At 46.3% G+C, this 13,482-nt stretch overlaps 1 protein-coding gene across 1 annotated transcript in view; it reads right to left on the bottom strand.

Annotated features, from left to right (window-relative positions):
- Window positions 1–1,512: 1,512 nt before the first annotated feature.
- The window catches only part of FGFRL1 (fibroblast growth factor receptor like 1), a 150,026-nt gene continuing 138,056 nt past the window's right edge, over window positions 1,513–13,482 (bottom strand). Inside the window, exons 3-6 of the mRNA XM_064151518.1 lie at window positions 10,739–10,819; window positions 8,160–8,444; window positions 5,523–5,876; window positions 1,513–3,343 (exon numbers count right to left, since the gene is read on the bottom strand). Of these exons, the coding sequence (XP_064007588.1) occupies window positions 2,934–3,343; window positions 5,523–5,876; window positions 8,160–8,444; window positions 10,739–10,819 (1,130 nt within the window). The 3' untranslated portion in view covers window positions 1,513–2,933. The remainder of the gene's footprint in view (window positions 3,344–5,522; window positions 5,877–8,159; window positions 8,445–10,738; window positions 10,820–13,482) is intronic.

The following is a 13,482-nucleotide window of genomic DNA, read 5'->3' as shown; positions in this document are numbered from 1 at the left end:
GGTGCCTGTGGAGTGAGTAGTGAAACTCTCACACATTTGTCTCAAAGGAGCTGTGGTGCTTGGCTTGACCTTGAAATCCCTGCTCTAATCCAAGCACTGAAATTTGGCCATAACCTCCAGGGACCCCAGAATTTCATCTTGCCAATTGCAGTTTGGCTCTTGATGCAACTACCACATTTGGCTCCAATGACAAAGAGACCAAAACCAGTCCCTTTTTGCTAAAACCCAGACATCTTTTCCAAATCATTTTAAGAAGTCATGCTTCTGCTAGAGTCACAGCACCAACAATCAGCACAAGCCGTGGAGCAAAGGTAGCTCTGCAGTGCTGCCTGCTTCACTTTGCCAGCAGTAGCCCTGGTGTCTGCTGACAGCCAGCCACGCACAGGCACACCCTCAGGCATCCTTCCCTTCAAACCACAGCAAGTTTCCAGCACTCTATGGACTATTAACACAATTCCAGGCTTGTATTCCTCTTCTTTTTTATTACATAGGCATATGCTCATCCTGTCTCATTTGGATGTCCTGTTACCAGGTAACTCTTTATATTTTCCATGTTTGAGAGAATTTAGTTTGAAAGGGGCCAATCTTCCAGAGATTGTCCCTGCAAAGCTTAAACATGGCACACACAAACTGGCACAGAAGAACATCTTTGCTCTGTAAGGAAAACAACTTTAAGCCTAAAATTCAGAGAATGGATTAGGTTGGACGAGACCTCAGAGGTCATCTACTCCAACCTCCCTGCCATAGGGACATCTCTCAACTAGACTTAGCTGCTCAGGGCCTCATCCAGCCTGGATGTGATCTTCGAAGCCTCACAGCATTAAAGGTAACAGCCTCTCTATCACAGCCTGGCACATACAGCGCTATGCCTATATGCACGTGTACACAGATATATGGGATAAAACCCACTTGTAGTCAAAGCAGGGTCAGCAGCTAAGGGCAAGACCATGTCTTTTGTTAAACACCTTCTCTTCATGAGCGAAGATGAGCCTAACTCTTGTCACGCTGAAGTAAAACAAATTCAGTCATGAGCAGCACCTGGCCCAATTTATTTAGACTAAGGAAGCACTTCCCTCGACCTGCTAGCCACATGCTTCTTTGATGCACCCCAGGACACCACTGGACTCATGCTGGCTCATGGCCATCCTGTTGTCCATCGGGGCACCCAGATCTTTCTCCACAGAGCTGCTTTCCAGCAACAATTGCAACTGCCTTCCTCCCCCTCAAAAGAAAAATAAAAGAACCCCAAAACCAACCAAGCAAAGCAGTGAAACAGATTTCCCTATCAGCAGAGAACTTTGCTGCTGAGGAGAACAAGGGCTCCATGAGAAGAAGTGAATAAGTGGAAGAAGTCAGTTTCTAATGGAAAGGGTGGCACCAGTGGTACCCAAGATGATGTTAGATGGTGACACCTGGCTAGTATAAAAAGGCACAGAGACAGATGACCTTCAGCTTGAGAGAATTACAGGTGGTCATGTGCTATAATGAGCATCTTGTGAGGATGGCAGCTACAGAACCTGGAAAAAAAACCAACCCCAAATCTTTATTTTCTTTGATCAAAAATACATATAGAAATGCCTGTTTTGAGGAAAATATCATACATTTTTTTGTTTAACAAAATAAATTAAATATACAGAACTTCTGTTTAAACTCTATATAGAATTACAGAGGTTTTACATTTGCAATTGGACTCACTTCCAGTCCATTTAATATGGTCCTTATTTATTTTCTCTTCTTTCTCTTTGCAACATCATTTGAACTGCAACAAAGTTGTATCATTTCCAACACTTATCTGAAGGGAGGGGACAACCACACACAATCTAGGTGAATATTTCTCAGAAGCATTTTTTTCCCAACAAGATTATTTCATTCTCTTTGTTTCTTACTAATTTTTGTCCTATTTTTCTCACATATTTTGCATTGATGTAGAAAATCCAGTAGCTTGTCACTGCGAGCCATCAGAGGACAGCGTGTGTTGCTTTCTTCACCATCAGCAGTTCAATTATTATTATTATTATTATTATTTTTATTATTATTTCTTAAATATAAATATAAAGGCGTTCTGTACAATGTTGTTCTTTCCTTTTACGTGGCAGTGGCACCGAGTCCTAGGACTAGGGGAGCAGAGCATTCGTGGTCTGACCTGCACAACTCTCCATGGGAAACATCACACCTTCAACTTGCAGAAATCCAACCAGCCAGCTTGGTGAGCACTTGAGATCAATGACCATGACTGAGAAGCATTAGGCATTTCATGCTGTGAAATCAAATAATCAAAATTTCCAGACTCCTTAGTGTTGTTTTGCTTGTGAACTGTTTATGTTTCCTGGTGCTTTGGCATTAAATCTCAGGTACTTTAGAGATCGAGTCATTTGGAGCAGGACAGGTCTAGGGGCTCCCCACTGCAGTTAAGTGCTGGGCAGCAGGCTCAGGAACAGCAGTGCCCATCTAGAAAAGCACCACAGTCATCTCCTTGCTCTTCTCACTCCTTTCAGTTACACGAGGAAGGAGGTGGTGCTTCACATCACTGTGTCCCATCTCACTTGTTGCCACCTTGATTAAAGAATCTGGGAAGGCTCTGCTGTTGAAGATGGTTGACTCTCTGCTGGGGTTGGGAATTCCTTCATTATTCCTCAACTATGTCCTGATTGCAATAATTATTTTAAAACAACAACAAAAAATCTCTTCTCTCTCTGTCTTTCTCTATTATATATATATATATATATATTTAGATAGATATAGATATATACACATATATATACACACATACACACGCATATACAATTTTATAGATATGTATATAGAGATTTAAAATTATATATCATCTTTCCTGCCTGCTTTGCCTGCTGCTGACAGCGTGAGCTGACCTGGAGCAGTCTCTTCTGAGGTACCACAAGGAAAAGCCCAAGGGAGCTACTGTGCACAGCCGCCTCTTAGCACTGGTACTGGATGTGCTGGTGCTGGTGAACCTTGCCCTCCACGTGCGAGTGGGTGTGGGTGTGGATGTCTGTGTAGATCTTTGGGTACATCTTGGATGCCATGGCTGGGGCCAGAGCAGGCCCTTGGGCCAGCAAATGCTGCTGCTGGGCAACGTATTCCTCATAGTTTATGGAGGAGATGCAGTCTTTGTCGGGGACCTGGGAGACACAGATCCTGTCCCGGGGCTGCTGCCGGTGCACAGGGGCAGCAGCTGGGGGGGAGCAGGGCTTCTTCTTGCTCTGGCAAAGCCACAAGAGTATTGTCCCAAAGATGAAGACAGCTCCGGCAGGGATACCAATGATCACTGGCCAGGGCAGGCTGCTGGCAGAGGAAGGGGGCACAGGTGCACTTGGAGGCTTGGGGTCTAGACAGGAGAGAGACAGAAAGAGTTAATTAAAAGTAGGCAATGTGCACTCAGAACAGATGTCACACTTGGGCTGGCTTCTGCACAGGCTGTCTGGTAGCCTTGCCAGGCCAAGCAACGAGGGCAAAGCCAGTGTGTGATGTTAGGTAACTACTCTGCTTTCCATGCTCCCAGAAATTCAGCTGTCAGTGGAGATAAGATGCTTCAGAGAGCACCTTTCACACTTAGCTCCCCACTTCCTCTTTCTGCTATTGACAGCCCTGAGTAACCACTTCAGTTGCTAAGCTTGATCTCTTGATTTCTGGACTAGATAGCTACCAGCTGGGACTTCCAAAGCCCTGAAAAATACTTGGTCACAGAATTCAGCTTGCAGGGAGACACTCAAGAAACTTGGAAACCTGCAGGCAACCCATATTGCCCAATATGTTAGTCAAATCTACACCACTGAACTTTCAACCCAAACTTAAGACACTAATGCCTTTTTTTCTCTCCTTGACAAATAATCCTAGGGCTTGTTTGAAATATTGAATATGTACCATGTGGTTTCTTCGAAGTCAGAAGGAACTACACTGCTGACCTTAACAGACAAAACTTAGATTCACCAACACTGGAAATTACAGAATCAGTAAGGCTAGAAGGTGAGTCTGGAGGTCACCTGGTCCAGGGCCCTGCTCAATGCAAGCCAGGATCAGAGAGCTGCCCCATCAACTGGCCATGAAACCAACGGCCTTCATCTTGGTTGGCATAAATCCTACCCTAGGCTGAAAGCAAAGTGTTTTGATATTCAGCCATGCTGCTATTTAAAGCTGTATCAAATCTGACAGATTTATGAGCAAAATGGTGCTTTGCTAATTCATGGCCTTGCAGCCACAGCTTTACCTTTGAGGGCAAGCTGAGTTGTCCTTCTCTGTCACTGCCAATAGCAACAGGTCTGCAGGTTCTGGTTCTGGTATGAGGCCTCATGATAGTCCCAGTTAAATCAGTGGAAATTTCCCACTGATGTCAGTGGGAGCTGGATCAGACTCTGACAGGTCAGAAATTCCTGGAGGATGAGCTATATCCCACCCATGCAAACTTTGCTTGGGACTGACAGGCTTGCTAGACTGAGTTCAAACAGAAATCTAAGTGATACAGAAGAAGACATCCAGAACATGCTCCTATTTGGCAACCTGCTGTCAGGGACTAAATTCAAGCTAGGGACTCTTGATGGCTGTTGAGATGCAGAGCTTTGGTGGTGAGCAGAAACAGCCAAACTGCCTCAGTTACAAGAGTCACGAGCATCTTCCCCACTACTTATGCAGGACACCAGTGATAACAGCCTGGGAGAGTCAATGATTTGTGTCTTGAATGAAGATGTTGCAAGAGACATGGGAGCTGAAGTGCCCTGTTAGTAGCACCAGTTCCTGCCCTCTCTTAGCTGTGTTACTGATGGATCTGAAGCTAGATTGACATGGCAAGATAAGGCAGAAAGAAATGTCCTTCTGAAGTGAAAAAACATTTCTCAGGGCAGGACTGCACAGTTAGGAGGCAAAGAGAGGATGGTGTGCCCCAAACACATTGATGCAACCCCAGCTGGACATGGTCACCAGTCCTAAGGCCTAGGGACAGAAGGAAGCAGAAGTTTGGTACCAGGGTGACCTTACCTTACTGGGTAAGGATTTAAGTAATAATTCTCCCACACTCGTTTCTTTCCTTTCCTTGTGACTGGAACAGGTTTTACTCTTCTCTCATTTTGTGGGCCTGTATCATTGTTTCCCTTTACCAGTAAAGCAATAGAAATAAGAGCAAGACTAAAAGGGAAACATAAGATAATAAGGTTCTAAACTGTGCTGCTCTTCAGTGCTCTCCTCATTCCCTGCACCCTCTTGCTGAAATGATGTGGTGCCTCCAACTGCAGTATCCTCTCCTTTCTCCTCCTCCTCTACACAGCTCATTCAAGTTATTTCACCTTGCTAGAATCATTATTCCCCAAGAAGAGAGAAAAAGGAGTTTCCAACAGGGAATGATGTAAATCAGAGATGATTTAATCCCTCTCATTCATTTTTAGTGGAATTGGGCTTGCCTAAATCAGCACAACACACAGAGAGCCACGGAACCCAGTGGGCAACAGGATCTGCATTAATAAACATCATGCTGTGGATTCTGTGGCTTCAGGTGGAGAGGGAAAGGTAGAACTCACCTGGCAGGACCGTCAGAAAGGCGCTGCGGAAGCTGTAGCCCATAGTGTTGGCCCCCAGGCAGATGTACATCCCTGCATCCTCCTCCTTGGCTCGAGTAATCATCAGTTTGTTCAGGTAGGAGCCATCAGGGCGGGACCAGACCTCCCCTGTGGGCAGCACAACAAACTTCTGTCCCCCAACATCGATGGTGGAGTTGTACTTGCTCTCAGTGCCATACTCCACCCTCTTCAGCCACTGGATGACAGGCTTGACGTCACTCCGTACTTTGCACTGGAAGGAGGTGGTCCCACCGTAGTCCACCGTGGTGTTGACAGGATGCGTCCCTGTCAGGATGGGCTTCGACCTCGTCCTCTCTGCACAAAAAACACAGGCAGCTCCATGGAAAAGGGCTTTGCCAATCTCATTAACTCATGATTGCAAAAACAGAGGAAAAAAGGTGTAAGAGGCATGCAAAATAATTGTCTAGTCCAAGCCTCTCCCCTGACTTTGCAAGCCTCTCCTGGCAGAAACTTCCCCAGCCTCCTCCAAGGCCTCTAAGGTAGATGCTCTCCAGCTTCTCCAGACAATCCTCAACTGTCTGAGGCTTAGCAAGCCTTTTGCCATGCTCATCCTGAATCTTCCTTTACTAAGAAGGAAGTTACTCTCTGGGCATCAGACCTGCAAAAGAGGTTACTCTCTCTCTAGGCCCTTGCATTTTGAAGATTTTCTTCATCCCTCTCTTATCTACAGTGAACAACTCCAGTAACTGCAAGCAAATAGTGTCCTACAACTCTCCTACAGAAGGTTTTGCTGTGTCTCTGCTCTCTCAGGTCGCTCATGAAGTTTACAAACAAGAAGGTCCGGCAAACCTCTCTCTCCTATGCACAGAGAGAAATTACAGTATCATAGTGGGTGGTAACTGCTGGCAATCATCAGCTGCTTCTGAGGGCAAACACTGTTGGACTAAGCGTAGAACAAAGCAGCTCCCCTTATACTAGCTTTAGAGCAAGAGGAAGGAACAATGGATCCTCTCTGAAGGACTAGGATACTTTTAACAATGAAGGCGCTAAAGATGTGCTCGAGAAACAAAAATACCACAGTGGTCTCTACGGGCTTTGCCTTGGGACCATGAGCAAGAATCACAGATGGGGAGACTGAGTCTCAGATAAGCAGAACCTAGCAGCGGAGCCTCAGTGGGAGAAAAAAAGGAGGAAATTGAATAAAACCTGTAATACTCCACAGAATGATGTTAAAAATAGAAAGACATCTGAAAACTGCTTAATGCCCTTATCTCCTCGACTCTGGTTCCAGCTTTGGTTACTGTTTTCACTCCTGGCCAGCAAAAGCTAGTGAAAACAAAGGTTACATACATCTTTAAGTTGATAAAAAACAAGATAAACAAGACACAGAAAAGGGCTTGTTCCTGGTGCTGTCTGGTTTTGATGAAGTGAAAATGCCACAGCTGCCATTAGGATGGGGCTTGATTCATTTCCCTGTCTCTGCTTCTGGTTTTAGTGTAAACATATGTTTTTACTATCTCCACACAGCTGCATCTTTATCAATCCCAGATGTCCAGCAGGTTTGTGCCTTTGGAGCCCAATGAGCTCCCCACATATGCTTTTAATTCTTGTGATTCTAGAGAAAGGACTTATCAGAGAACAGATCTTTACCTTTAAGAACAATCTTTGACACTGTAATAAACCTTCTCATGCTAAAATGTATGCACAGACAGACAAACTACATGCTTGCCATGTGTCCTCCATGCCCCTGCTCCTCAGTAATGAAGGTTATTCAATCTTCCCTCCACTCAAGCTCATCTTCTCCACTTTCTTAAGTTGGCAGCTTTGTAATCATTTCCATGACAACTAATGACGATGTCATGGATGAAGCACAATGATTTAAGAATCTCTTCTCTGGTAGACTTAGGTAGGATTCGAGTACAGTTATCATCAGTAATAGCAGGGGAAAGAGGAGATTAGAGACCAAGAATCAGAACAACTTGACAGTAACAAGAGCAACTTGCTCTGCCCAACCACAATGCAGGTTAATCCCCCACAGCTCATCTTCTGAGGGTTGAGTCTTTAAATCTCTGTAGGCAGAAAAGACACAGTATCTCATTTGCACCCACCTGAACTTTCAGATGGCCAAATATGTTTTAAATCTGGCCCCGAAGCCTTGTCTGGATAATCACTCAAGATTTCTGCTAATTCCCGTAGCAGACTTCTCTAATACAGTAGGCCTCCTACTACAGTCAAACAGAGTAAATCTTCAGCTGATTGGTTTCACCCTGTTAATCGAGGTCATCCTAAATCCTTTCACCTTTCCTCTGGGCTACATGAAATGGCCTTCTCAGTTCTGTCTGCCCTTAAATTCAGTCTGTTGGCAGCATAAGACTGAACTGGGCAATGTGAACTTTCACCATGCAGACGACTGTTGCCCAAGAATCTCTCCTCACTTCAGCTACTAAATTGTATTGCTGCCACTCTCTCTCTTCGCCTGGTGTTAGGTTTATTCTAGAGTTTCAATAATATTTTCTCTGTCTCTGATGATGTTTTTACCACTTTCCTATTTCTGCACACCTGCCAGCTCTCTTCACTCAGCCAGCCCTGCTCTCACAGCTCTCTTTCTGCCCCCTCCACCCCAGAGGCTGCACTTACGGATGACTTCAACCTTGTAGGTCGCGTTGATTTCTCCAACTCTGTTAAACACTCGGCAGGTGTATTTCCCACTGTCCTCTGGCTTCAGGTTCTTCAGGTTCAGCGTCCACTTCTTCTTCTTGTTCTCCCCAATCTCTTGGGGTGTGAGGGGCTTGTTGTCCTTCAGCCATGTGATGTCAGGCCGTGGGTTCCCACTGGCCACGCACTTCAGGCGGATGGAGCTGCCCACAGGATGGGCGATCACTCTGCGCCTCATCTTGGCAGGCTGCGTGAACCTGGGCCGGGCTGCAACAGGCATGAAAAACAGACTGTGGTGAGCGAGGGGAATGCAAAGGAGGATGCTGCCGTCAGGGGTTAGGGGCAGGTTTGCTTGGCAGGTGCCCAGCAGCCCCATATGTACTAGTACACCTCTCACATTGGCCCAAACCACTTTTCCTAGAAAGGAGACACCATCCAGCCTGACGCATTTGCATGTCTGCTGTGGCCACGACAGCCTTCTGCATAGCACAGCCAGGGAATTCCTCAGTATCTGTAAGGCCCTTGCATCAGACCACCCCACAAAAGAATTCCAAAACGGCACTATTTGCAGTTGAAGGCAAAATAAGTTCCCATAATGCAATCACACTTAGGTCATGTTAGCATTTACACTGTGATTACATGGTCAGTGCTAGTGTAGTCCATGCCACACATGCACGCTGCCAGCCAAGACCAAAGAGATAACCCCAGATCTCTGTCAGGCTGACCATTTGCTCAGCCTGGTCAAGTGAAGCTTCATTTTCTGAGGATGTTTTGCCCCTTAGGTCTCACTGGCTTTAAGGATGGGACTTAAGAAGCATCAATACAATTTCAAAATCTGGGGAAGTCTTGTAAGTGTGCCAGACTCTGTATACTACTACATGTATGCCATTCAGTCAACATTAATTCATGAAACACTCACAACGAAAGGCCCAAAAAAAGCAAAGAAATGGAAAGATTCAGTAAAAGCCCCTTGAGTTCATTATTAGAAGACCCCTCATACCAGTCCATCCCCAAAATGGAGATAACTGAAGCAACAGCTGCTGGTGAACAGAATCTCCAGTTCAGATAGTCACCTTATCCTAGCAAGGAAATCAGCATTTCTAACAGCAAGGTCCCCACCTGGCAGAATCTCTCCTAGATAGCCAGCCCTGCTGCCCAGAGCTGAGGGCCAGAAGCTCTGGGATGTGCATATAGTGGAGCTTTGCTGGGTCGGGGAGCCTGGTCTGCAGCTTCTTCTCCTCAGCCACTGGGGAATGGCAGCCATTGCCCTCCAAGGTCTGCCAACATATCCCTTAGTCCTTAGCCCCCTGCAGACTTGCCTAACTTCCCTGCCTCTCAGAAGACACCCTTTGACAACCCACTCTCTTCACAGTCCTTTTCAGCAGGGGAAGCCATTTGCCTCTTTGGCCTTTCCTTACCCCTCCTTGCCTGTCACACTGGGTCTCAGTCATTTTATGTTATTTCAAACTCTTGCTCAGAAATGCTTTACTCTGCACACAGAGGCTTTCATCTGTAATCTAATGAACTGGAGCAACTCTGGCACTGGAAGTCCTTGCCATGACAGCTGAGCAGCAAATGTGACATACTAGCCCATTCCACAGGTCATGGTGCATAAATTGCTGGGTATTGCCCTGGGGATCTGCTGCAAGAGGAGTCCCCCCTCCCAGCAAAACCAGCCCCCCCTCTCACAGAGACAATTAACCCTGTCAGAGCTGCAGGTTGTGAGCAGTGACATGCCAAAGTCTAAGTCTGAGCTGAGGGAGACGTGCTGATAAGGGCTGGCATTGTGGAAATTGAGTACATGTCTGCAAGGTGTATGGAGGGCTTAAAACCCAGCTGTGAAGTGGGTCTGAGCAGCTATTCTCTAACATGGCAGTTATTTACTCTGAGATGAGGAACTGTAGGTCCAGGTTGGGGTGGACCCTCACCAGCTGGGATTCCTGGGCTAGGACTAACGTTGCAGATTGGAGACAAGAAAATCACACAACCCACGCAGAGCGAAGAGTCAAGTGAGCGACTTCAAGCTCTCCCCTTCCCTTTACCTTGCTTCCACAGCAGTATTTCAGAAGGGTTTGGTGGTGTCCCTGCCTAGGAAGAGCACTGCAAGACAGAAACTCCATCTCTACTCAGCTTTGGCCTAATGCTAATTCTCCTGAAGTCAGACCTGCCATTTGTCCTCAGTGGGAGCAGCATTACATTGGCACTGAAGGCTTTTGGAAACATTGCTGTAGAAGTCAATCTGCCTTTTATACAGAGTCTGTGCAAGCTGTAATACCTGCACACGCACAAGTCACTGCCCAGAAAAACAAATGCAATGGAGAACCATGCTGGGGCACATGGCAAGGGGCCTAGAGTGAAGCACAGGCTGTTTTGCAGAAGGACCCTTGGATGGGATCCATTCACACCAACATGTTCAGCTGACACTCTGTTTATTGTTAGACCATCTGTAGGGAGAGCTCATTCCAGTCTCTCTGCCTTTTCCTCAGCAACTGAGAAATGTGCCACAGGAGCAGCGCTGACCCAAGCACTGAGGAAACCCAAACCCACACATTGCTCCTTACCCCACTGCTTCCCAGAATGATCTTCATATTCTCCATTGGAGCCTTCAGGTGCCTGGCTTTCCTTTCCTGAGCTGGCATCATCTGCAAAGGAAAGGAAAGGGAAGGTGTCAAAATCTCCCGAAGCACAGCAGTAAGGTAACAAGAGTTTGCACTCACATCTTGGCACTTAGAGCCTGGTAGTTTTGTGAGATTTCCAGCAGGTTACCAAAGCAATGAAGGATTAATCAATGTTTCCATTAACAGCTGACAAAAGCCTCTTAGTTTATGTTTACAGGTTGCTGTTCCCTAGCAAGAGCTGATCAATTGCACCTTCTATGCAAATAATGGTATAAATCAAAATTAGAGATAATTAAAGCTAGGAGGTGGGAGAAGGCTTACATGATCAGTCACAGAAACCACAAGCTTGGCAATTACAGCCACTAATTTGTCTCTCAGTTTCCTTACAAAATCAGGGGAACAAGCAGGTCTGGGGTCAAATGAGCTCTCAAGGGATGATGCTGCATGCACTGCTCTAGCTGGAAAAAAAAGGAATGTTGATTTGAAAAAAAACTACTCCTGGTCGATTTTTCTTTTTTATTTGAGATCATCCATCTATCTGTGTTAACAACACTCTCCCTTTATTACTCTACTTGTTTGGAGCACTACCACAGAGCAGCATCAAGGTCTCTAGGAGAAGCTGACATTACCAATGGCTAACCCCTCACCTCTTCAGCAGCCCTCACCTCAAGTTGTTGCTGTAATAAGGTCACCTACAAAGTCTCCTTGAGGGATGAGGGAGCAGGAGAGTGCTCTGAGCACTGTTCTCAGCCCAGGTGATGATGGTGGCTGCACATCTGTGCACGCCCAAATGTGAGGTTTGCTCACCCTCCAGTGACCTGTACTGCACAAGGGCTCAGCTCAGAGCATCCTTATAGCAATGAGGAGGGAGGTCCACTTGAGGGTCTTTGTGCACCTACAAGTGCACAGCAAAGCATGGCTCTTCCTAGGCTACTTTTGCACTCTACAAGTGGCACAGCACCCTATGGCAGCTAGGTGAAGATAACGATCAAGAGCTACCCAGCTTCCAGCTAGTGTACTGAACTGCCTGAAGTTTGATTTTCAGAGACAGGTCAAGTAAGACTGGGAACAAGGTCACCTCAAGAAGGAACTGCTTTGCAATGGTGTGATTTTTTCTTTTAAATCAGGAGAAATGAGAAACATCCAACCTAAGGAATAAATATCTCCAAATGCTCAACTCCTAAAATCCACAAGGAAAAGGTTTCATGAGAGGAAATTTCTTCCTGTAATCTCTGCAGCCAAGAGGAAAAACATAAGCGTGCTCCCCCCCAAAAGTGTAAACAGTAGAGCTGCTCTTTACAATTGTTTTAGTAGTCAGGCTGTGCTTAAACTGCTTAGTGCATAAACCTGTGCATAGTCTCTGTGTAAGGAGAATGTGTTTAAGCTCATCCTCATGGCAGCTTCTGCTGCCTTGGAAATCGCCTCCTCTCTTCAACATGGGGCAATTCAAGCCCACACATGCTCTGCTTTGGCTTGCTGCTGTCCCTGAAGAGCATTGGCTCCAAGGCCACAGTGGTTTGTCCCCCTGTGCCCCTCTTCTCCTCTCCTCATGGTTACTTCATCACAGTTTTGCCTGGACTTAGACACACTGCCCTGTGTTTTTTGAGGGCAAAAGAGAGCTTCCTGTGCAGCAGCACACACTGCTCTTCCTTCAGCTCAGTCCAGCTGATTGCCCCTTCCCACCTTCCTCTCACTCTCCATCCAAACCCAGAGGCTTCCCTGGATGCCATGCCAGACCTTAAGACTTGCTGTTTGCGTTTCACCCCATGCTTCACAAATGCACCTGGCTTAGCAGTATTCTTCTTAGAGAGTGGACATGAAAATAATTAGCCACGGTCAGCTGTGTGTGGCCAGCACACAAAAGAAATGAGTTAGCAGCAGATATCACATGAGTCTTAGCTATACTCAGAAATTACCTAATAAGCTGGTTGCCTACTCGTGCTCTTGTCACCTCCTCCAGAGGCAGGCAGGTCAGAGTGGTAAGTACATAGAGAAAAAATCAGCCTGCAGCCAAAGGCAGCAGAGACCAGCTCTGCAGAACTGCCAGCTTTGCTGCCAGCACATTACCGCAAGAGGCAGTGCTACGAAGGACAAGCTGCTGAAGTTTCCTACAAGCTCCCTTTTCTGTGACCTATATTGGAAGGTCATCCTGTACTGGACTTCTTGGACAGTATCACAGGCTTAGGAAAGCAGCCAGTTGGAAGATGAAGTGGAAAACCTGCCTTGAAAAATAGTCATTGACTAATTTTATGTCACGAGTATCTGAGGCTATGAATGCATACATGATTTAAGTGTCCTTACTGTACGGCTCGGTTCTGTGGTGTAACAAACCACGCTCGCAGGTCAAGAAATCCAAGTGAAAGACTTTGGTATCACATCAGGTGACAGATTTGAAGACATGGTACAAATTCATGCAGCCCCTTCCCTTCCAAATACTGCACCTCACCACATGAGATAGGGCCAGGATGGATCCTGAAGCATTGTTTAGGAATGTCATCCCCAGCTGTTCGCCACCCATTGCCTCTCTCTTGCTTTAGGCTTTCCTTCCAAACTGGCTTCTAGGTCTCAGGTGCCACAGGACTGAGATGCTGGTGCTGTGGTGAGGATGAAAGGGGCAGTCATGGGATTGGTTTTGCATGAGAGTGGACACATCTGAGTGTATGAGGCCTTGATTAGCAGCACTGATG

The sequence above is a fragment of the Pogoniulus pusillus genome, chromosome 11, assembly GCF_015220805.1.
Source record: "Pogoniulus pusillus isolate bPogPus1 chromosome 11, bPogPus1.pri, whole genome shotgun sequence".
NCBI classification, from domain to species: Eukaryota; Metazoa; Chordata; class Aves; order Piciformes; family Lybiidae; genus Pogoniulus; species Pogoniulus pusillus.
Note: the sequence above shows the minus strand (reverse complement) of the source record. Positions and strands in the feature narration are given on the sequence as shown.